General features: G+C 39.4%; 1 protein-coding gene across 1 annotated transcript; it reads left to right on the forward strand.

Annotated features, from left to right (window-relative positions):
- Nucleotides 1-241: 241 nt before the first annotated feature.
- Eif4e (eukaryotic translation initiation factor 4E) lies at nucleotides 242-24,011 on the forward strand. The gene is made up of 7 exons (XM_042701685.1): nucleotides 242-306; nucleotides 13,972-14,078; nucleotides 16,822-16,917; nucleotides 18,453-18,516; nucleotides 19,027-19,140; nucleotides 20,507-20,646; nucleotides 22,154-24,011. The coding sequence occupies exons 1-7, from the start codon at nucleotides 289-291 to the stop codon at nucleotides 22,266-22,268; spliced, it is 654 nt and encodes a 217-aa protein (XP_042557619.1). The 5' UTR covers nucleotides 242-288; the 3' UTR covers nucleotides 22,269-24,011.
- Nucleotides 24,012-25,426: the final 1,415 nt, after the last annotated feature.

Consider the following 25,426-nt stretch of genomic DNA (forward strand, 5'->3'; position numbering starts at 1 on the left):
GCCGCCGCCGCCGCCGCCGAGACCCCGGACGACCACGTGACCGGCCCTTTCTCAAAGAAAAAAAAAAAAACAACTTCTCGGCCTGAAGGGAGGGGGGGGGGAAGGAGAGACTCCACTTCCCAGAAGCCTCTCGTCCCCCCCCTACGCAGCCGCAATCTTGCGCAGGCGCCGCCAGGGCCAAACGGACACGTCGGTCACGTGGGCCATAGCCGGCCAATCCGGTTTGAATCTCATTTTTTTCCTCTCACCCCCCCTTCAGGAGCGGTTGTGCGATCAGATCGATCTAAGATGGCGACTGTGGAACCGGTGAGTATGGCCTGTGGCCCCCACCCCCAGGGGTCCCCGCGCTCCGTCCCCCTCCCTCGGACCGGGGCACCCCCGCGGGACGGCGTTCCCGGCGCGCACGCTACCTTCTCGGCCGCCCCCTCCCCCTCTTCTCGGGTCTGACCTTTCCGCGGGCAGCTCGGGGTGCCCGGCGGCGGCGGCGTGGAGCGCACACGTTCCGCCGGGGGCCGCGGAGTCGGGGCGCGGGGGGGGAGGGGCGGCTCGGCGGGGCCGCGGGGGGGGGGTGGGGGGGAGACCCAGGTGCAGGGCGGCGGCGGCGGCGGCTCGGGGCTTTGGGGATCGCGGTGTGAGCGCGTGCCCGGCGGGGAGCGGGCACCGGGATTGGCGGGGAGGGTGGGCGGCGAGCCGGCCTGGAACGAGGCTGGAGGTGGGAGCCCCGGGGGCAGCACTCCCGTTCCCGATCCCTCCCCGCGCCCGGCTCCGGCGCGCCCGGGGGCGGGCGGCGCGCGAGGCGCCCGTAGACCGGTGGGCCGGGGGGGAGCCGGTGGGCGCGCGGGGCCGGAGGGTGGGTTAGGCGGGAGTGGAGCCGGGACGCGCGCGGAGCAGCTGCTTGGACCTCGCCTAGGGGAAGGCGACCGGGGGGGCGAGCGCATGTTACTCCAGCGCGCCGGAGAGTTGCCGGGGCTGGCGGCCGGGGAGGCCAGAAAGGTTTGAAGTGGAGGAGGGAACCCCCCCTCCCCCGGGGTCGCGTGGCGGAGCTCTCTGCGAGTTGGCTGAGGGTGGGTGGTGATCCGGGGGCGGGAGGGCGGGCGGGCGGGAGGGAGGCGGGGGGGGATCACATTGTCCTCGCCCCTCGGTGCTCGGGACTGGGCTGTCATGGAGGAGGGAAGGGGGAGGAGCGAGGCCTACCGATCGCGGCTGCGGGTCTGGTCGTCGGCCGGACCTGCTGCATTTCACACGCGCCTGCTTGCCTCCCATTCATTCATCCTCTGCGCGCAGTGCGCACGCCTGGGAGAGTGGGAGCGGGTGTCCTTCCAGCTCTCCTTCCGCGGCTCGGCGGGCCGACTGCGAGGGCACGGTTGATTGGAAAGACAAACTGGCAGGATTGCTTCTCCATTTATTTCACTCCCGCTTCTCCCTGTTTTTTTTTTTTTATTTTTTTTTTATTTTAAACCATGCTACCTTCTTTTTTTCTTTTTGAGCTGTTTTAAACTTAATTGAAGCCAGCCCAGAAACTTGGTGGCAGGTACTCCGGAGCAGAAGATACTTTGGCACTTTGAGCTTGACCCCCCCCCCCCCCCAATGGCTCCGTGAAACTTTGTGGGGCTCCCTTTTCTTTCCGGAATGTCAGGACTGTGTGACAGTATCGCAGATGCCCAGTGGAGCACGTTAGCAACCGGAAAAGCTTTAGCACTTTGGGAGCAAGTCCTGATTTTCCATGCTAGGATCATTTTGTGTAGCGTTTCATTTTATGGGAGTCCTGATACTGATAATGGTTTACCAGTTTTGGTTTGGCTTTTTTTGGGGGGACGGGGAAACTGTTTAAGAATCTCTTACATAGACTACCAAGTGACTTTTTTATTCTTAATTTTTTTTTGTTTTTAATGTAAAATGCCCTTGCTTCCTGGAGCTGAGGGAATTAAAAAAAAAAAAAAAGGTTTGCTTAATCTTAGTACCAATTTTCCACCAGTTATCTTCCTGGGAATTACGTTAGTTTCAAAATTAAGGTTGGTAGTAAAATTGACTAAGGTAAAAATTTGAAATTTAAGTTTTGAATTTCTTTGGCAAGTTCTCAAGTTCACATTTGACTGAATCTGCTTCTCCACAATGTGCCAGTGTCAGGAAAAAAGCGTTACAGATGGTAATAAAAGCAAACCTTAGAAGTTTAACCAATAATGTATTCTGTGAAGCATCAGTAATGTTTAGGTCCTTTGGAGTTTGCAAAGCCATATAGTTTTGTTTTGGCAACACAGACTAGAACTATAAAGTGATGAAGGACTTGTACTTCAAGCATCTGACATTTTTAGGATGTGTGCTAAGTGTCTTGCAGGATACAAAGTTACACAAAATGTCATTCTATATTTTGTCCATTGTAAGAATTATACAGAATACCAATCAGTTCATGCTCAATATTGTCTGGTTTTTAAAGTGTTTGAGTTTAGTTATTTTAACACAGGTTAAAGTACTCAGTTGTTGAGTTTGAGAGAGAATATTAAGGGAATAATTTTACCTCAGTGCAGGTAATAAGGCAGAAGTTTGAACATTAATAAGACAAACCAGTACTGCTTACCTTATGCCATTTGAATTGTCACTGGGTCAAAATTAAATACATTAGTTAGTGTATGTGGCAAGGTAGTTTCCCCAGGGCTTACCTCCAAGTGGCTTTTGTTTCTTAGTAGCTTTGTTTTTTAGTTCGTAATTTAGAGAATAGTCCCATTAGTTTCTGTAATTCTCTGTAGCTTTCTTTAGCTTCATTCTGAATTGAACTTTTGACTTGTTCTTTTCTAAGTGAAGAGCTTCATTTTCATTTCTTTCAATTGATGACATGTAATTTAAATTGCTTTTACATTGCTCTTGATTTGTGTGTGTGTTGTACTATGACCTCAAGGTCCTCAAGCTCTTGCTTTTTTGTTCAAGGCTAACTGCCATTTGAGTGACACTTCCCTTTCAGCTTTTTGCTGGGTAACTGGACATAATGTCTCATGTACTCTCTCTCTGGTCTGGCTTTGAACCTCAATCTCAGATCTTAGCTTCCTGAGTATCTAGAATTACAGACAAGGTGTGAGCCACCAGCATCCAAGTCTTCCTTGAGTTTTAAAACTGTACATTAATTTCATAATGAATCGCTTAAACAGCTAGCAGATCTAGTATTTTTGTGGGGGGGAGAGGTCTGGTCGTGGGGCCTGAACTCTGGGTCTGGGCGCTGTCCCTCAGCTCTTCAGCTCAAGGCTAGTGCTCTCCCACTTGAGCCACAGCGCCACTTCCAGCTTTTTTCTTATGTGGTGCTGAGGAATTGAACCCAGGGCCTCGAGCATGCAAGGCAAGTGCTCTACCACTGAGCCACCTTCCCAGCCCAGATCTAGTATTTTTTAATACTTGGGAAAGTTTGCATTGCAAAGAATTTAAATATGACTTGAAAATATAACATATGCATTTGTTATATACAGTTCAGTGTATTTGTCAACAAAAAGCAACACTGCTAAGCAGACTATACAGATTAGTATAGGCATTTTTTAAAATGAAAGCCCATTATATAAAGTTCATGAAGTAAATTTGGTTTTAGTGTTTATATTCCAAATTTCACTTTATACTCTGAACTAAAATACATAATTACTAAGAAAACTTCAGTGCACAAATACAGTTTACTCTGAAATTTTCAGTTCTGTAAAGTGAGTGTGGTTAATTTGCACGGAACATCATAAGCAATTAACACTTTTATGAAATAATTGTTTATAAAGTTAAGATGATAGTAGGAGTATTGATACAATTGATATAATAGCAGTATTGAACTTAATAAAGGACTCGTGAAATTGTCCTGTGAATTATATTATTCTAGCAGTAGAATTTGTTTGTTTGTTTCTTTCTTTCTTTCTTCCTGTCTGTCTTTCTCTCTTTCTTTTTTTTTTTTTTTGGTTGATCATGGGGCTTGAACTCGGCCTGGATGCTGTACCTGAGCTCTTCAGCTCAAGGTAAGGGCTCTATCACTTGAGCCACAGTTCCAACTCCCGTTATCTGGTGGTTAATTGGAGATAAGAGTCTCATAGACTGCGCTTCCCAGGTTGGCTTTGAATCGTGATCCTGAGATCTCAGCCTCCTGAGCAGCTAGGATTGCAAACATGAGCCACAGGCGCCTGGCTTAGCAATGGAATTTCTAATTTTCCTTTCCTGCTACTATTGGAAATAACTTTAATCTTTTGCAAATGTGAATTATACCATCCATATCACAGAGTTTTGACAAGTATGAGTAAGTGTGAATTATAGTTTAATTTTTATGTTTCTGTAACCACAAACATTCTCTAGCAGAATTGGAATAAGATACTTTAAAGTGATTTTGCTTTTTGATGTGAGAAGTGACATTGGTCAATAATGAAAAACTATATAAAACAAATGCTCAATCACTGTTGCATGCACCCATATCTTCCAGGAAGTTCACATAGCTGCATTTTGTCACTCCCTGACCATTAGCAAAGAAGGCAAAGCCTACCTATAATCTCCAGGTGTCCCTATCTATCCTCTTCACACCAGTTGAATTTGTGTGTCATGCCAGTCCATGTGTGTGAGTTGCCTGTGTGCCTGTCCCAGAGCTTAAACTCTGGGCTCCAGTGATTGAGCCAGAGCTCTACTTTGGGCTTTTTGGGGTGGTTTATTAGAGATAAGAATTTCATGGACTTTCCTGCTTAGACTTGACTTCAAACCATGATCCTCAGATCTCAGCCTCCTGAGTAGCTAGGATTACAGGTGTGAGCCCCAGCCCCTGGCTTGTTCTTTTTTTTTTATAGTGGTCTTCATTTTGTGTTTCTTTTAGCTGTTTAGTTTTGAAAAAAGTAAAAATAAAAGACCCCCACATTATGTGTAAAGCAGCAATACTGTCCTTCACTTCTTCCTAAGAGGTGATAATTTGAGTGCAATTTTTGGTTCATAGTTTGGTTTAACTTATGGAATTTCTTTTTTGGGGAGTGGTTCTAGGGTTTTGAACTCAGGACCACAAGCACTCTACAGCTTGAGCCACATACTTCTAGACTTTCTTTGATTTGTTTTTCAGATAAACTCTCTTTTGCCCAGAGCCAGCCTATGACCAGAATCCTACCTCTATGGAGCTCTCCTGAGTTGCTGGGATTTACAGGCATAAGCTACTAAGCATGGTCTCCAGCTTCTGGAATTTCTACTAGAGCTCCTCCTGGGGAAAACAAGGGAACTACAACTTATCTGACAGGGCTGGGCCTTGTGCATGCCTAGCAAACATTGCCCCTAAATCCCAGCTGGTAGTTTTGTTGCGTTTCATTTTTTTTTAAAGGCAGAATAATAGATATCTAGTCATAAATAAGAGTGTCAGCGACATTGCTCTAGTACATTTGACTGAATCACATTGCTTTGGTCTGGACTGTTGAGTCAGTTTTTTGAGACAGAATTTAGTAGTATACTCATAGTTGGGGCATAGAATTCTTTTCTTTGGGAAATTGAAGTAGTAGTTGGACATTGCATAGTCAACTTCTGTTGTAGTTTGGTAAGTCTGAAATTTCTAGGGGGGGGGGTGTTGGTTTTAGGATTTGAACTCAGGCTCTAGGCACTGCCCTTGCTTTTTTTGCTCAAGGCTAGTGCTCTGCTGCTTGAACCAGCTCCACCTTTGGCTTTTTGGTAGTTAAGTGGCTATAAGAGTCTCATAGACTTCCTACTTTAGGGGCTTCAAACCCTGGTCTTTCAGATCTTAGCCTTCTGAGTAACTAGGACTATAGGCATGAGCCACAGTCATTTTCATTTCTATCAGATGGTCATTCAGATATTTTCATGTAGGCATTCCTCTGTATCATTGTCAATGTCAAGAAGTGGTAGCCAGTAGCATTGCAGCCTACAAATCCAAGTAATGTCCATTATCTCTAGTGCCTCCCCAAAGCTCTCAGGACTAAGTGCTGACAGTCTTGGCAAAAGTGATATTTCTACTGTGTTTAATGTTTTCCTGTTGTTCTGTATTAATGATTCCTTAAGGACTTTGGTGATCTGGCAGAAGAAGAAGGTACAAACTAAAATCTGTTTGTTCTGAACAGTCAGATTCATGTATTCCTTATTCTAGTCACCTGTTGTCTTGGAGTTGTCCTTGCCAACCTTTTTTTTCTTTTGGAGACAAACCCAGGGGTAAATACTGAGGCCCGATTAGACATGGACCTGACCTCCCACTAGTACATCTCGGTACATGACAGACAGTAATCTGGAGGCTTGAACTTGTGTGGTAGTATGGTAGATGTTGCTGGTAGGAGACACCTGAAGAAAGTTGCTCTGTGATGACCTCTTCAAAGCAGAGAGCCAAAAGATTGAACTTTTAAAATGTGGCAACTCAGGACATGGAATTGTGGCTCAAGTGGTAGAGTGGTAGCCTTGAGAGAAAAAGCCAGGTGAGAGCATGAAGCACTGAGGTCACATAACCAGTATTATCACCAATCAGTCAGCTCCGATCCATTAGTTCTGTCAGATTTTCTTTTCTTCTTTGGTTCTTTTCTTTGACACTGCTATTCAGAGTAGATTTTGGATTTCTTAGTCTAATTTTTTTGGAAATTTGTGTATTTTCCTAACTTTTATTTTTCATTTCTAGGTATATTTCTTCCTTTCTCTTCCCTTTTAACCACTACCCCCTTCCTGTCTTTGTTCTGAATGCTCACTTCTATAGCTTTTGGTAACCTTTTTATATGTATGTGTGCAAAATCATGATTTGTCCCTTTGAGGACATACACACATATTTAAGGCATTTTCTTTTTCTGTCTGTTTCTTTCAAGATGCTTGTTTTTTTTTTTTATTTTGAGCTCATGGAAGCAATTTCTGTAATTGAGAATACTGGAAGGGGTTTAAAAGATCCAGCTGCTTTTGAACAACTTTCAATGAATTACCTTTAATCTATTCTTTCTTCAATCCTAATCTTAATTCTAAAGGTCTGCTGGCTTCTGCCTTTGCTGCATACATTGCTGCACACACTGTCAGTCTGTGTCCCGGCTACCTTGAATATGGTACTCATGTTGGTAGTTATTTCCAAACTAATCACCACCATTTTCCTTCCAATATTCACATTAAGCCATGGCACCACTTCGAGTTTTTTGGTGGTTAATTGGAGACTTTGCTGCCTGTGATGGCTTTGAACTGTGATCCTGACATCTCTGCCTCCTGAGTAGCTAATATTACAGGCAGAAGCCACCAGCGCCCAGCACAGAGGGGTTTTGGGGAGGTCTGGTGGTAAGGACTAGGGATAGATAGCTAGAAGCAAAGGATAGATAGAGAGCATGTCTCCAGCAGTTTAGGTTACTACTTCTCTAATGTTACTTATATATGAAAGTGATTCAGCTTCTGTTTTTAACTTATAAAATTGAAAAGGATAACCAGACCTCCCTAGAGCTTGAAAATGGTTCAGTGTATCTCATTCAGTGTATCTCATCTTCTCTCCCTTTCCAAGCTCTTAAATAACATCTGATAGTACTAGGACCGATTGCCAGAAGTGGCTGACAGTTTTGATCACTATATGCCAAACTCATTCACTTTCATCATTCTCCTACTGGTAAAAAATAACTACCAGCCGGGCACCAGTGGCTCAGACCTGTAATCCTAGCTACTCAGGAAGCCAAGATCTGAGGATCATTGTTCAAAGCCAGCCCGGGCAAATTTGTCAGACTCTTTATCTCCCACCAGAAAACTGGAAGTGGCATTGTGGCTCAAGTGGTAGAGTGTTTGCCTTGAGCTGAAGAGCACAGGGACAGCATCCAGGCCCAGAGTTCAAGCCCTGCGACCAACCAAAACAACAACAAAAAACCCCCCAAAACTACCAATCTGTTAACTCTTATAAAATAATAAAGAAGAAAAAGCTTGTGAAATGTAATCGTGAATTTGACTAGTTTCTGTAGTCATATAATTACTATTGAGTAACTAAATGTTTACTTTCCATTTGTATACTTTAACTTTCCTGCACAAAGGGAGTTTGCTTCCAGTCAGTGTAAGTGCCAGGATTGCTCCTGTTCAATGAACGTCACCTAAGCTGAGGGTGAAGGGGGAAATCCTGGAGATGTTATGAAAAAATACTTGTGTGAAGGTAATGAAGTATACAAATGAATATCCTGAGACCAAAGGCCAGTGTTTATTTCTAGAAAATATTTTATATTTAGGTTGAGAGTTGGTGAGAAATTTGAGTGGTTTCAAAGCCATGGAAAAGCACACCAAGATTTTTGAATTGGAGCAAAATAGATGGAAGCTGGTAGGAAGGATGTAAAATTTGGTCAGATTTAGTAGAGAAGACATCATCAGAAATGATTCTATACTCTGGGAAACACTTAGATTTGTAATAGTCGTATTGTCCTACTAGATTACTATAAAACCTGACTTAAGTATGCTAATTTTCACAAAATGTAGTAAAAATCCTACTGTAGTCTTTGCAGAAGATTGTTTGATACAATCTTGCGTGACTCTTTTCTTCCCAGCTAGCTTCTTCTGTTAGCTGTGGCAGTCTGCCTACCTCAGGGATCACGAAATTGTAATACTGAACATTTTATTTCAACCTCATAAACTTAGCAGGTCTAGAGTGAGATTTAATATTTTGCACTTAGACTGGTTGTCATTATTATTTTTTTGGCCGGTCGTGAGGCTTGAACTCTGGGCTTGGGTACTGTCCCTGCACTCTTCAGCTCAAGACTAGCGCTCTCCCGCTTGAGCCACAGTGCCATTTCTGGTTTTCTAGTGGTTTATTGGAGATAAGAGTCTCATGGACTTTACTGCCTGGGCTGGCTTTGAATCGTGATCCTCAGATCTCAGCCTCCTGAGTAGCTAGGATTACAGGCATGAGCCACCGGCGCCCAGCTTTGGTTGTCATTATTATTTCCTTACTTGCCATCCATATCTAAGTTCTTTGACCTGCCAGTTAATGGCTTTCACTGGCCATAGAATAAAAAGATACACTGTAGCCTGGTCTGGCCAACCTACCACTCTGTCTTTGGTTTCATAACACCTCTTGGGGACCCTGGTACCCATCTTCTAGATACAGCACAGCCTTATAGCTTTGCTCCTCCTTTTTCTGCCCACCTGAAATGTGTTACATAGTGACTTTTCAAAGGCATGCCATCTTTTTAGGTTGACCAAAATATGTTAAATTAGCCCTTTTTTTTGTCCAGGTGATTCGTAAACCATGGACGTTGAAGACATAATTTCTAGTGAAGTTTTCTTACTGGGAGATCCACAAAGCTGAGAGAGTAATGATAGGGATCTAGTAGATCTTTGTAGTAAAGTTTTGTTTTATTTTTCTGGGTGTGGTTATGCATGCCTGTAATCCCATTTTCTCTAGAGGCAAAGATTAGGCATATTGAGGTCTGGGTTTGAGGCTAGCCCAGAAAAAAGTAAGATCCCGTGTCAGCTAATAATCTGGAGGTACTCATTCCTGTGGGTTCAGCTCTGTTGAAGGCATAGGTAAGAGTATCCTGGTCCAAGGCAAAAACATGGAAAAGTAAAGCAAAAAGGATGGGAGGTGTGGCTCAGGTGGTAAAGCAGCTGCCTTGTAAGAATGGAGCCCTGAATTCAAACCTCAAAAAAGAAAAAGGTTTGTATGTATGTATGTGTTTTTGCTGGTTCCAGGGTTTGAATTTAGAGCCTCTTAGCTTGCTTGCCTTGCTTGCTCTGTTGACCCACTAGTAGTTAAGCTACATCCCAAGCACATTTTTCTGCTGGTAGTTTTGGAGATTGAGACAAGAGGACTTGTCTGCTGAGATTGGCTTTGTGATCCTCCATATCGCAGCCACCTGAGTTGAGTAACTAGGATTATAGGCTTGAGCCCCTAGTGCCTGACTAGATTTTCAGTTATAGCTAGCTTCCTTCCTTCCTTCCTTGTATCTTTTTTTGATAGTATTCATGTTTGAATTCAGCCTCATGCTTGCTAGGCTGGAAACTTGTCTCCAACAAGTTTCCTTTTTAAACTGAATATAAATTACACAATTTGCAGCATTTTGAATTATAGGAGGCAACCTTTTGTAAAAATAGGTTTGTAACCTTAAAATAAACTTTGTCCTTAGAAATCAGTTTTTAGTTCCCATATAGATTGATAAGATAATATTACTTCCTTTACATGCTTCCTATCTTGCATAATTAAAACAATAAAACAGTTTTTAAAGACACCTGTTAAGGAGTTTTAGGGAGTTTTGTTGATAATACATGTAACATGTATCTCAGTTGAATCAACATCATGATTTATCTAAAATTTGGATAGGGGGTCCAACCTTCTGTTAATTTTACATGCAGTTTTTAAGTATAGTTAGCAAATTGAAGTTTATGCTTTACTGATCAGTAACCTCAGAGCAGTTCTCTTAGGGTTCTTTAAAAAATAATATGCATTTCTTTGTTCTGACTTGGCATAGTTCCATAATTATTCATCACTTTTTGGTTGAAGAATTTAGTACATCATGACGTTTGTTCTGGACATCATTTCTCAATCTCTGTAATGCCATAGATTTTTGGGGGGGGGGGGCGGGGTCTGGCTGTGGGGCCTGAGCGTTGTCCCTCAACCACTTGAGCCACTCTACCACTTGAGCCACAGCACCACTTCTGGCTTTTTTTTCTGCTATGTGGTGCTGAGAATGGAACCCAGGGCCTCATGCATGCAAGGCAAGCACTCTACCACTGAGCCACCTTCCCAGCCCATGTTATAGATTTTTAAAGTATGGGGCTTTCCCCAAAGAACAGCTTGTAGGTCCCTGTAGAACCAGCCTGAAAGATGTTTGTTCTTCAGAGGATGCAGGGGGAAGTGTCTTTATTACCCTGGATAGCCTTTAGCTTAAGATCTTGCAGAGTGCGGGGCTTTACAGCGTGAACCATTATGCCTGCCTGGCCTAGCCTGAAAGTGGATTTATATTTTTGTTTTACCACATTTAAGTAATAAAACATTTGACTTGACTGTTTCGAAGTTAAGAACCTCTCATCCTTCCCCATTCCACACCTCCTTCTAAAACCAGTTTCAATAGATTTCATTGTTCTATTTGCATGCATGCAAATAAACTACCCCAACAATGGGCATCCTTATTCATCCTCTTTGTTAGCATCTCTCCCACTGGTGCCCACCACCCCATTATCCCAGCACATTTCCTGTCATTTCTCTGTGTGTGTGTTGATTGTACCACGGGGTTTCATTAGGGCGTTCCAGAGATATTTTGGATGCTGTTTATCCTATAGATCAGATTCTCAGATGAAAGTTTTTTCCAGCACTTAAATGTGATTTAGTTGTTGTTTTTTGTGTTTTTGTTTGTTTGTTTGTTTTTTGCCAGTCCTGGGGCCTGAACTCTGGTCCTGGGCGCTGTCCCTCAGCTCAAGGCAAGACTACCACTTGAGCCACAGCACCACTTCTGTTTTCTTTTTTTTTAAATTTAATGTTATTGTTAAGAGGGCTTACAGTTACATGAGTAAGGCAATGAGTACATAACTTGTCTATCACTGTTACCCCTTCCCTTCCTTGTTGCCCCATTATCCCCTCTCTCCCCCTGATTCTGTTTTCTAATGCTTTCATAGTTTCTGTGGAGAAGTTAGCTGTTGTAGTTTTCATGAAAGCTGTTTCTTTATCACACTTGAGGTATCCAGAGTTGTTTTGTTTATATTTTTACTGTTTGGAATTTGCTGAGCTGTCTGAATTTGACTTTAGCTTTTAGTCAGATTTATAAGTTTTTCATTTATTTTTTCATGTGGTGCTTCTGTTTCATTCTCTGATGTTGTTTAGCCAGTAGTTCAAATCTACACTGTTTTTCCCTTTTTGCTTCACTTTTAGTGGCCTTTTTTTTTTTTAATTTGAACTCAAGTCTGTCTCATCCACGCCTTCAGTTTTCCAAGGCGTTGAGAATACTGATCAGAATACATACTGTAGTTGGCAGTTTGACATTCTTTATCTTTAAAAAAAAAATTTATTCTTTTTCTAAAATCTTTGACTATCTTCATCCTTTTCTCCCATTGTAATCTTAATTTTTTTTGGGTGGGGGCGGGCAGGCCTAGGACTTGAACTTGGGCCTGGACACTGTCCCTGAGCTTCTTTTGCTCAAGGCTAGCACTGTACCACTTGAGCCACAGTGCCACTTCTGTCATTTCTGTTTATGTGGTCCTGAGAAATCAAACCCAGGACTTGATGCGTGCTAGGCAAGCATTCTACCACTAAGCCACATTCCCAGCCCGGCCACAGTTAATTTTATAGGTGAATTGGTTTGATTCTGTCAAGGCTTGTTTGTAGATTTATTTCAGTTTGCTGCATTATTCTTACTCCTAAATCATGATGTGGCTTTTCTATGATTTTATTTACAAGGGTTCACATCTACTCCCCCTTGCTCAGCTGAATCTTGAGTTCAGTTTTCCTGATACTTTGCATACTTCTGAAGCTTTGGCCTAGGTATTTGCCACTCAGCCACCCAGAATTATGCTCTAACCATTCCAGATTATGACTGGACCTGTGAGGGACTTTTACCTAGATTTTGGGGGTCTTGCTCCTTTTTAAGATTTAGCAATGATTTAGTATGCGGGGTTAAAATAGGGAGAAATAAACATTTCCTGCTCCCCATGCAGGAAATGGGAGTTAATAACTACCTGGGAACCCACTTTTTCCATAGCTCATTTTTCTCTCCTATCTTGTTCCCCAAGGTCCAGCTGTCACTGTATTTTTGTTTCATTTACCCACTGGGGGCTCCTGCACGGTCTGTCTGGGGCAGCATAGTTAATTTCAAGCTAGTGAGATAGAAACTGGCCTTCAGGAATTCAGAGACTTACCTGAACTTAATGAGAATATGCTGGTAAAAATACTTGATCTTTTTTTTTTTTTCAAAAATTAACTACTGCTTTTTGTAAATGTTAGACCCTTTACTATTCTGTAGGCATTTAAACTTTTTCATTTAAATTTATCAAACCTATAATTTCCTTTTGTGTTAAGCATGGTGGCTGTTTGTTATTACAGCTGAAGCAAAGTAAAAAAAAAAAAAACAGCTTTTACTCTGAATGATTTGATGAGCTAAACATGTAAGAGTTCCTCTACAGGTCATATCAAGAAAGCATCCTCTAAAATCACTGCATTACCTGTCTGGCTTGGGCTCTTTTAGAGATTATGTATATGTATTGTTATGTTAACACAAGTCTCTGGCTACTATTCAGTTATTAGGTATAAATCTGAAACTCTGGCTCAGTTGTAGAGTACACAGGCAGCGGATTTGTACTATACACAGTTAAACCAGTAGAAAAGAGTTAAAAAGTGAAAAATCTGATACCAAGCACTGTTATAATAAAGTTTTCTTATTACCTGTTAGCTTTTCTTTCCGCTTCTGCTCCTTTGTTGATACCAATTTATAATAGGCAATATGAAGGAAAATGGTGAACACCAATCTTAAATTTTTTAGGTGTTAACAGCCTAAGAATTTAAAGTTCAAACCAATGTATACTTTTTTTGCTTATGGCCTATTGAAAGTTTGAAGTTGCCATAGGTAAACAGGAAGACATGAAGGAACTTACAAAGCCTTTTTTCCTCTTGTTATTCTATATAGTTGTTTTACTTTTTGAAAGTTTAAATCCTATCCCAACAGTAATATGTTTTATTTGTTCTTCTGTGGTGTTGGTGATTGAGCCCAGAGTCTTTTGATTGGATGCTAAGACAGGTGCTTCACCATTGAATTACATCTCCAAGCCCTTAATATAGTACTTTAATTTGGTGACATGTTATGAAAGCTGGTTGATTCTTCCAACTTCGTTATATAATCTTCCATAGTCCTTATTTTAAAATGTTCAAATGAGAAGATAACTATATTTTCTTGACCACATTTTAAAATTTAGAAACCTTTTGTTTTTAAGGAAGAGGTAACTAGAATAGAGGATACTAGAGTTGTTAGGTAGCATTTAAGTCTGTTTTTAAAATATTGGCACCATTGGCTCAAGTTTATTTAGAGTATTGCGATCATGGGGATATCAAGAAATTTAAGGTATTTCATTGCTTTCCACTAGGAAACCACTCCTACTCCTAACCCCCCACCTACAGAAGAGGAGAAAACAGAATCTAATCAGGAGGTTGCTAACCCAGAACACTATATTAAACATCCTCTACAAAACAGGTAAGCTTTGAATTTTGTTAGTTAATTGGAGAATAAGAGTCTTACAGACTTGGCTGCCTGAGCTGGCTTTTGAACCATGCTTCTCAATCTCAGCCTCCTGAGCAGGTAGGATTGGTGGTGTGAGCCACTGGCACCTGACTGCAACTCATTTATTATAGTTACATGTGTATTTAGTTTGTGGAGATGAGTTGGTTTATTGGAAATACAAGAAGAAAATATGGCTTACATTGGTTCTGGTTTGGAAAAAGGAGAATTTTTTTTTTTTTTGGTCGGTCGTGGGGCTTGAACTCTGGGCCTGGGCGCTGTCCCTCAGCTCTTCAGCTCAAAGCAAGCGCTCTACCACTTGAGCTACAGCGCCACTTCCGGTTTTCTGGTGGTTTATTGGAGATAGGAGTCTCACGGTCTCTCCTGCCCAGGCTGGCTTTGAACCGCGATCCTCAGATCTCAGCCTCCTGAGTAGCTAGGATTACAGGCATGAGCCACCAGCGCCCGGCAAAAAGGAGAATTTTTAAGTGATTGTAGCCACTCTTCTTACTAGATTTTCTATAGTTACAACATGGAATCTGAAAACATAATCTAGAATCCTTCTACTCTTGTTACATTTAAATATATTGGGTTTTTATTTTTTTAGGGGCAGAGAGGGTGGGACTTAGAGTGGGTCTTCTATCTGTATATGAGTTTGTAACATACACTCAGCAAGTAATGAGAATCTTCTAAATGTTGTCACTATATGTGTCAACACTAATAATTCATTAATAGCTCTAAACTTATCAGAAATGTCTTTAATTTCTTTTTAGGAAATTATCAGGCTTGCAATGGCAAATGAAAGCTTTCCAAAATCACAATTTTTTTTCTGAGAGCTCAAATTTTAAGCAGTAGTCCTATTTGGTCCATTTTTCAAAAAATAATCATGGTTTATAAATGATACCATTGAAAAAAGTAATTTACTTTGGTTGCCTGAGCATTTTATTTTGTCAAGCAGTAAAAGTGTTTAAATGCAGACTGTGAAAAAGTTTTGTAAACAGGTGGAAATTTAACAACAGATTTTTATAGGATTGGTTCGGCACCTCTGAAGATGCTCAAGTCCTTTATGTAAAATGGCAAGTTTGTACATTCTATTCTATTATATATTTAGATCATTTCTAGATTATTTATAATACATAATACAGTGAAAACACCAAATAAATGTTTGTTACACAGTATTGTCTAGGAGATAAGTCAGTTTGGTACAGCATGAGCTTTTCTTTTATTTTGACATTTTCCCTTTGTGGTTGGTCTAATACGAGGATGCAGGACCTGAGGATTTGGAACCCATGGATACCCAAGGGGTAACTATTGTATTTCAGAGAATACTGAGTTTCATTCATCTAAAGGTGAATCATGAATTTGTCAAGATATTAGAAAAACTATTATAAGGTATATCTATGCTATTGTGTATTATTCAGGAAGGAAACTTAAGTAAAAGTATGTACAGATAAATAACAGTAACATTATTTCCAAATGTATGTGTTAACTCAGTCCTTTTATTGTTCCTGTTATATGTTCAGTAACTACAGAATCTTCTCTGACTGATGGCTGTTCATTCCTTTCAAAATAGAGCCTTATCATTTTCCTTTATGGTTGTTTCTACTCTGTTTTCTTAAGTAACCGAGTTTGCTTGTGTTTATGATAAAACCTAGCACATTGCAGTTGTCTCTGAAGTTCTATAATTCCCTTGAGTTAGCTTCTGGATACCTAGAGGTTTCTAGAGAAGTAGATATAACAGAATCTTGTTAAATAGTAGATATAACTTAGTCTTATTATGCAGCCCATTCCTTGAACTCAGCAATCCTGTCTTATCCTCCTAAGCACTTAGCCTCCCAAGCACAGACTGAGATTAAAGGTGTATGCCGTCATACCCAGTCTTACAACTTTTGTCAGTTTGTTTGCTTTTAATTTCAATGCTGAAAATCAAACCCAGGCCTCTCACAGTTTAACTGCAGAGCATATCCCTAGACAAAATGTTTGTTTTTAATAAAAAATATAAACTGATGTCATTGTAGTAGGAACTATCATTTCAAATTGTCCTAAGTGTTTATGGTAAAATACACATAAATATTATTACCTTGATAGCCATTTAAAAAACTTAGTAATATGAAAATACATTCACAAGCTGGCTTGAGTGGCTCACACTTGTAATACTAGCTACTCAGGAGGCTGATATGGAAGTTTCAGGGTATCACAGGCAGACAAATCTAATAGATTCTTGATTCTAGTTTCCCAGCAAAAAACTAGGACTAGAGGTATGGCTCAAGTGGTAGAGCACCAAGAGTTTAAACCTAGTACAAAACGATTTGGATCATTTACATTGTTGTGTAATCCATTTCCTAAACTATCTTTAGTACTCATCCACTCATCAATTTTATAACCTCTGTCCCCTCTGCCCAGTCTTTGTCTTTCTGATTTTAACTACCTTAGGTGCTTCATAGAAATTGAATCAGAATATTTGGTTTTTTTTTTTTGTAATAGGTTTATTTCACTTAGCAACGTGTCCTTGGGCTTCATCCCTGTTGTATCAGGTGTCAGGATTTTCTTCCTTGTTAATTGATTAATGTTGTTTGTGTGTTGATACTATTTTGTTCATCCGTTCATCTTAATGGACTCATGGTTGCTTCCCACCTTTATTATCCAGTGAATAATACTGCTATGAAAATGGGAAAACAACTACCTTTAAAAATTTTTTTACATTGCCTTTTATTTTTAGATGGGCGCTGTGGTTTTTTAAAAATGATAAAAGCAAAACTTGGCAAGCAAACCTTCGACTGATCTCCAAGTTTGATACTGTTGAAGACTTTTGGGCGTAAGTAACCGTGTGTGTGTGTGTGTGTGTGTGTGTGTGTGTGTGTGTGTGTGTGTGTGTGTGTGTGTGTGTGTGTGTGTGTGTGTGTGTGTGTGTGTGTGTTTATAGGTTTTCATTTTAAGTGGAACTCCCATTTATAGAACATTTTTTAATTCTCACAAATGTTTGAATTAGTGATTATGCTTCATGACACTTTTAGAGAGTTTCAGTCTTGGGCAGAGGATAAAGCTTAGTGTGCTTTGCTTAGTATACACAAGCCCTCCAGGCCCAGCACTGGGTTAAAAAAACAACAGAAAAGAATGCTTCAATCTTAGTTGAAACATCTACTTCCCTTAAATCCTTCATGGTCCTAGAATTTTTGACATGGAGATAGAATTTGCTCCCTTTGGTGGTTGCCTAGATACATTTGCCCCATAAGGGTATTCCAAAACCTTGTTAAACTTACACTTTCCAATGCAATATCTGGAATTTCCAGTGCTAAGGATTTTGAGACAGCAAAGGCTGAAGTTAGCAAAATACAGAAGAATGTCAAATGAACGTCACAGAATATGTGATGGGAGTAATTTCATTATACTAGGTGATAAACTTTAGGAAGAAAAATTGTTTTTGAGACTTATTTCTAGGTTAGCAAAAATTTGAAACCATAAGCTTTATGGCTTAAAAATGCAATTTAAAATTAAGTCTTTTCCAAGGAAAAAAATATTTTTCTTCTTGAGACAGTTTCAGTAAATCATCTTTAAACTGGAGAGCCTCCTGCCTTAGTGTCAGTCTGCCAAGTGCTAGGATTATCAGCATGTGTCACTACACCAAGTTAAAATGTTTAGTCTCTAAAAACAGGTGTTCCTTTACCTGTGGTCCTGAACACAAGTCCTTGTACGTGCTAGACTATATTCCAGTCTTTATATACGTATATATGTCTCAAATTTCCCTGTGTATTTATTGTGCTAATTATAACAGGTAACAACTTTTGATGATTGGAAATTGTTGGGTCTGTTTTACTCTTGGATACCTCTAAGGTGGTAATGTTTATTATTTCAGTTTAATCTTGATGGCCAGGTAGGGTTTTTCCCCCACTTGATCAGATGTGTTTGCAAATAAAACTAATTATTAGCCTCATAAATTTTTTATTTTTTTAAAAAGCAACCTCACTTTAGCCCCTGAGAGCTTATCTCCAATTAAGTACCAACAAAGCTGAAAGTGGTACTATGGCTCAAGTGGTAGAGCACTAGCCTTGAGCAAAGAAGCTCAAGGCTCCAAGTTCAAGAACTAGGACTGGTATTTTGTGTGTGTGTGTGTGTGTGTGTGTGTGTCTGTGTGTGTCTGTGTGTGTGTGTATTCATCCCCTCCAACATAGTTTCTTATTATAAATTTTTGTAAGCATCTAATTCATTGTTAAAGTCTATTTTGTCCATTTCAGAATTAACTCTTTGATAGTCAACAATTCCACTTGTTATGTGTTTTCTAAGTGTGTGTATGTGAGCACCTAAACTCTGTGTTACATACTATGTTTTTAATTGTTCTTTTCTTTTACTTAGTCTATACAACCATATCCAGTTGTCTAGTAATTTAATGCCTGGATGTGACTACTCACTTTTTAAGGTATGCTATTGGTGATTTTGTGTATTTATTTGAAGACTAAGGCATTAAAATACTTAAGAGATCTTGTCACAACTTAGGTTAGTGTGTGATAATGCATAAGATAATAACTAAATTGCCTTAACGAGGCTATGGTATGACAGGCTAGGATACAAATCACAGAAATTGGGAGACTATTCTATGAGGACATTGTGAGATTGATTTTGATAATGGCTTTGGTTGTCAATTATTCTTTACATGAAGTACAGAAGTACAGAGATCATGAGGTATTTACAAATGGGCTTTACAGGTGGTGGGAGTAGGGCATTAATTAGCCCTGCACTTAAATAATTTTTGCTTATATTTTCTAGATTCAGGGGTGTCTGTGCCTCCTAAGTGGTGTCTAATCAGAAAGTTTAAGAATTTCCAAATTAAGTGAAAACTAGAGGTTTGATAGCAACAAATGACAAAGTTCTGTCTTCCCAACGGGAGGTACAGCAGCATATCTAATACTGTTGTGTTCTTTCTCTGTAGGATGGTATTGAGCCTATGTGGGAAGATGAGAAAAATAAACGGGGAGGACGATGGCTAATTACATTGAACAAACAGCAGAGACGAAGTGACCTGGATCGCTTTTGGCTAGAGACAGTAAGGTTTTAACATTATACAACAGTTTTAGAATATTGACACAGTACATTACATTTTAATTTGTTACTTTTTTTTTTGGTGCTAAGAATTGAGCCCAGATCCCTGTATTTGCTAGGCAAGTGCTGTACCACTGAGCTACAGAGCTGCATCTCCAACCTTGCTTTCTTGACATGGGACCACATTACCCATGTTAAAGCAGGCTATAGTAATCAAGATCCTCCTGTTCCCTTTGTCTTCTGAGTGCTGGGATTTCAGTCATAGGCTATGAAGCCTGACAAATATTTTTGTTCTGTTATGCAAATCTTTTCTTTTTTTGCCAGTCCTGGGACTTAAATTGAGGGCCTGGGCTCTGTCCCTGAGCCTCTCTGAGTCACAGTGTCACTTCCAGCCTTTTCTGTTTATGTGGTAGAATCGAACCGGGGGCTTCATGCATGCTAGGCAAGCACTCTACCACTAAGCCACATTCCCAGCCCCCGTGAAACATTCTGTAGTATCAGTTAGGTAAAAAATGATTTTGATTTATCTTCCAACTCTTCCATAGTTACTATGCATAATTTAAGTTTTTTCAGTTTACTTATAGCATGGTTCTTTGTGCCTCTTTTATGTTTCTGTGTGTGTGTGTGTGTGTGTGTGTGTTCTTTTTTGTTTTTTACATCTGAGAAGCAAACAGTAAAATTACTGATGTGGTAACTGAACTTTAGCTTTATTAAGATATGTTAAACAGGAAAAGATAAGCAGTTATGTGTAGGCAAAAGTTCCAGGTTCCAGGCTTCTAAGAAACAGGGTTCAGGATCAAGACTCAGTGTCTTTTTTGGTGGGTCATGGTCCTTGAACTCTGGGCCTGAGCGCTGTCCCTCAGCTCTTCAGCTCAAGGCTAGCACTCTACCACTTGAGCTATAGTGCCACTTCCGGTTTTCTGGTGGTTTATTGGAGATAAGAGTCTCACGGTCTCTCCTGCCCGGGCTGGCTTTGAACTGTGATCCTCAGTTCTCAGCCTCCTGAATAGCTAGGATTACAGGCGTGAGCCACCGACGCCCGGCTAAGACTCCGTGTCTTTTAAAAAAGATTTTGACAGTATAGGGATTTTTTTTTTGTATACAAATCTGCAGGCACTCTGCTACTTGAGCCACACCTCCAATTTTTTGTTGTTGTTGTTTTGATTTTTTTCTTTGTGGGTCCATATATCAGCTGCCTAATTTGCCAAGAAAATTAGAACATCTTTAAAAAGTCAAGGCCAGAAATATATACATAAATATAGTCATTTTTAAAAGTCAGCTATTGATTTGAAAGCTGATCTTAATTTTGAAAGTGTACAAACACTAAGTTGTTTATAATGCATTGAATGCAATTTGGAATTCTTTTAAAGCTGCTGTGCCTTATTGGAGAATCTTTCGACGACTACAGTGATGATGTATGTGGAGCTGTTGTTAACGTTAGAGCTAAAGGCGATAAGATAGCAATATGGACTACTGAATGTGAAAACAGAGAGGCTGTTACACACATAGGGTAAGTTCACTCTGCCTATTCCTTTGACAGTAAGAGGACAACTGAAACCGGTTTTTAAAAGATAGAAGCACTTGGGTTTGTAAATAATTATTGTCTTTGTTTCTTCATGAATGCTTTTATACTTTGGAATCCTATTAGTGTTCCATGTTGTATTCTTAGGGGTTTTTTTTTTCATTTCAGTAAAATCTTTTTCTTGGCAGTGGAGTACGTGATCACTAGAGCATTCTACTTTGGCACTGCATTTATACATTTACTAAATGCAAAAATAGTTTTCCCTAGTTGGAAAAGTGCTAAGAAAACATGCTACTTTGAAAAGCACAAATGTATAGAATTTCTGATTTGTATGTTGACATGTGTGTTTTCACTATGCATGTAACACTATAGACAACTTCTATGGAAATTTAAGTAATATATCTTAGTTTTTGTCTTGTTTAAGATTCACATCATGTGCATATTTTTGTACTTTTTTTGGAAGAGTGGTGTATTTCCAGCCTTCTGACGTATTTTAATCTCTTAACGAATACTTTGGGGCCTCATGACTTTTGAAGGGGGGGGATTTCTTTGTTGTTGTTGTTTTTTTTTGGGGGGGGGTGTCCGGTCGTGGGGCCTGAACTCTGGGCCTGGGCACTGTCCCTCAGTTCTTCAGCTCAAGGCTAGCGCTCTACCACTTGAGCCATAGCGCCACTTCCGGCTTTTTTTCTTTTTGCTTATGTGGTGCTGAGGAATCGAACCCAGGGCCTTGAGCATGCAAGGCAAGCCCTCTACCATTGAGCCACCCAGCCGTGAAGGGGGGATTTCTTTAATATTATTGATGAGATTACATCCTCTTCCTCCAATTTATATAGTCTCATAGTCCTTAGTTGCAATACTAATCGGTACTCATCGCATTTTGTTCTTAATCACATCTCTTGGAAATTTGGTGTTAAAGTTAGTGTAGAAGGCAGAAAATTATGTATATGTATCTGGAGAATACTGAGTTTGCCTCTAATTGTTCTTTTTTGTGTATGTGATCTCATTGGAGGTAGATATGGTAAATGTAATTTGTAGTGATACACAGCATTTACTAGATTTTATGTGAAAAATACACTTTACTCTTAGGCATTTATTTATTTTTTTTTTTTGACACAAGGTCTTGGCTGTACAGCCCACACAAACTCATAGGCCACTACAGTAACTCAATACAATCAAAAAAATGAAAGTAGACATGTACATACCACTTGGTTATCTTTTCCTGACTAAGCTATAAATGCTGTGAGGGTATTGATCCTGCTTTTGTGTCTCTCTCGCCCGCGCGTGCGCGCTTTCTCTCTCTCTCTCTCTCACACACACACACACACACACACACACACACTCTCACACACGTGAATGGCTCTTAACCAAGTTTGTCAAAATAGAGAAAATTTTGCTAAAAGGAAATGAATTTACGTTTTACTCTCATGTAAATAATTGTTATGTAAAGACAAATTGAAAGTTTTTGATGAATAATATTTACTTTTTTGTCTTCTAGGAGGGTATACAAGGAAAGGTTAGGACTTCCTCCAAAGATAGTGATTGGTTATCAGTCCCATGCAGACACAGCTACTAAGAGCGGCTCCACCACTAAAAATAGGTTTGTTGTTTAAGAAGACACCTTCTGAGTGTTCTCATAGGAGACTGCGTCAAGCAATCGAGATTGGGAGCTGAACCAAAGCCTCATCAAAGCAGAGTGGACTGCATTTAAATTTGATTCCATCTAAATGTTACTAAGATATAAGAGAAGTCTCATTCGCCTTTGTCTTGTACTTCTGTGTTCATTTTTTTTTTTTTTTAACTTTTGCTAGAGTGTCCACTATACAAATCAAAGAATTACAGTACATGTCATCCCCAGAATCTATAAATGTGTTCCTGGCTCACTCTGTAAAAGCCTAGTAGAATTACCATTACAAACACATTTGCCCATCCACAATATTCGAAAAGAACTTGAGTTTCTATACCTTAATAGGAAAAAAAAATCTGTTCCATTTTATGCAGGAGCATATTTTGCTGGTTTGAAAGAATATGATGCATACAGTTTTCTAGCAATTTTCTTTGTTTCTTTTTACAGCAGTATCTTTGCTGTACTCTTGCTGATGGCTGCTAGATTTTAATTTATTTGTTTCCCTACTTGATAACATTAGTGATTCTGATTTCAGTTTTTCATTTGTTTTGCTTTTGTTTTTTCCTCATGTAACATTGGTGAAGGATCCAGGAATATGACACAAAGGTGGAATAAACATTAATTTTGTGCATTCTTTGGTAACTTTTTTGTTTTTTGTAACTACAAAGCTTTGCTTCAAGTTTATGCATTTTATTCAAATCAGTGATCTATGTTTATGTGATTTCCTAAACATAATTGTGGATTATAAAAAATGTAACATCATAATTACATTCCTAACTAGAATTAGTATGTCTGTTTTTGTACCTTTATGCTGTATTTTAACACTTTGTATTACTTAGGTTATTTTGCTTTGGTTAAAAATGGCTCAAGTAGAGAAGCGGTCCCATTCTTATTAAGACAGTGTACAAAACTGTAAATAAAATGTGTACAGTCAATTGTCTTTTAGACAAGTAGATTTGTCCTTTTATTTCTACATCTCTATAGAAGGAATTTGTACTTGTTATTGCAAGGCAGTCTCTATTGTGTCTTCTCTTGTGTCTTCCATATGAACAGCATAAGTTTGGAGCACTAGTTTATTATGTTTATTACAATTTTAATAAATTGCATAGGTAGTATCATATATATGGAATTAAACTGATGTGGCTATCTTTTTTTTAAATCAAGTTAAGGCACATCCTCCCATCCTACGTAAATAATGTACTTTCAGTATGTTAAAATTCATGAGAATTGGGATTTTGGTGCATCACCATTTGATAGGAACCGTGGTTGTCCAACTTGGTTGCTAAATTAAGATGTTCTTACATTACATAAGGGTCAGAATGCTAGCATAGAAAATAAAGTACAGGTGGTGGGGGCATATGCATTGAGAATTTTATTAGTGTTGCTATCTAAATAGAATGTAATAAAGGAGTATTAACACATATTTATATTGGTCAATTGTTGTAGTATGGTTTTCTGTACACTTGAAAACTTGATCTACTCTTTGTTGGTATCATTTGAAGGCAACTTGAAAATATTTTGTTGATAATACATACTTGTATATATAGTTCAGATGTTGTGAAATGAAATACGGCTATTGTAGATTAAGGGTAAGCCTAATTGTAGGTAGCAGAATGGATATCTAAGACATGAGGAAAATTTGTCTTTTAAGTGTTGATGATGAATTTATTGTTTTCAAATTGATAAACTTGACAAAGATCCTTATAAAATAAACATGAAATGAATAGCATTGGTTTCATTGTAGAATTTAAAAACTTTTAATATGGTAACGTAAATTACCAGCTGAATGCTTTCAGTGCTGTTAACACCTCCAGTTCAGTATTTTAGAAATGCTGAAGCTTCTATTTATAATCTCAACATTCTGTATCTAATGTCTGCCGTTTAAGCAGGAGTGATTGGTTTAGCTGAGTTACATTGTCTGTCTATAATGTACAGTCATGAGCATTTTAAGAACTTGCTTAAAAGTCATTTGGTGGTGGTGTGTTGGCAGCAAGTGTGACTGGACTGGTACGTCTCTTAGAAATTAATACTCACAATTTCGGTAATGCTAAGATGTCCAGTTTGAAAGTGTCAGTATTTAGGGCCTGAGGAAGAATAGATTAAATGTAAAGGGTTCTGAAGTTAGAAAAAAGCATTTCATTAACACAGTTTAGAATGTTTTAATTTTTCTCCATTGGGACAGAGTATGATAAATGATTTTAAATCACTTGGCAATTGTGACTTACATATCATGTCTTGCAATTTTCATAGCTATCCTATCTTACTCTTTCTGTTCAAGACAACCTTACAAATGAATCTATTTCATAATGTAGAATGGATGAGTAAGTTTACTGTAGGATGTGGCTTCATTTATTCGATTGAAAATAGTTACCAATTCTACAGGAGTATTTATGCATACTAGTAGTTGAATAACAACACCTTAATGTGCACATTAACCTGTACAGTAACCCTGTCATATGCAGGCACTATCCCCACTTTACAAATGAAGAAGCAAAGACACTGAGATTTTAAATAGCATAGCTTTTATTCAGCTATAGATAATTTGAATCCTAGAAATTTGGTTCATACTTAAACAGAGAAGGCCTATCTGAGTTACCTCAGATTATTCTTTGTAAGTCAGGCATGTAAATTTTTCTCTTTTCCTTCCTGTGGTAATGAAGCTAATAATGAAAAAATACGCTTTTACCAATTTGCAAAAGTTGAGTTTTGAGTACACAGAGACCAAGTTAAAGGTGTTTACAGAAGTGTAGTGTAAGTGAATATTTTCAGAAATAACTTGTTATATTCTAAGATAGATGGCAGTTTGTAAAGCAAAATGTTTGATAAGGAGTCTGGATTCTGTGTTGAAGTTATTCACAAGGGCAATTTAGTAAGAATCCAGGCAAAGTATGCATACTGCAAGATAATCTCAAAGTTTAAGACCAGTATAAGCTACATTAAGACCTTGTCTTAGAATGAGAGTAGCAGCCAGATACTGGTGGCTCATGCCTGTAATCCTAGTCCCTTAGGAGGCTGAGGAGATCTGAGGATTGTGGTTCAAAGCCAGCCTGGGTAGGAAAGTCTCCAATTAACTACCAGAGTACTGTGGTTCAAATGGTAGAGAGCTTGCCTTGAGCTGAATATCTGAGGGACAATGTCCAGGCC

The sequence above is a fragment of the Dipodomys spectabilis genome, unplaced genomic scaffold (genome assembly GCF_019054845.1).
Source record: "Dipodomys spectabilis isolate Male_0828 unplaced genomic scaffold, ASM1905484v1 ptg000297l, whole genome shotgun sequence".
In the NCBI taxonomy this organism is placed as follows: Eukaryota; Metazoa; Chordata; class Mammalia; order Rodentia; family Heteromyidae; genus Dipodomys; species Dipodomys spectabilis.

Excerpts from the sequence above, each read along its gene's own strand:
- Eif4e (XM_042701685.1), top strand. Across the intron at positions 16,918-18,452 it reads ACTGTTGAAGACTTTTGGGC|TCTATACAACCATATCCAGT; the intron begins GTAAGTAACCGT and ends TCTTTTACTTAG. Across the intron at positions 19,141-20,506 it reads ATCGCTTTTGGCTAGAGACA|CTGCTGTGCCTTATTGGAGA; the intron begins GTAAGGTTTTAA and ends ATTCTTTTAAAG.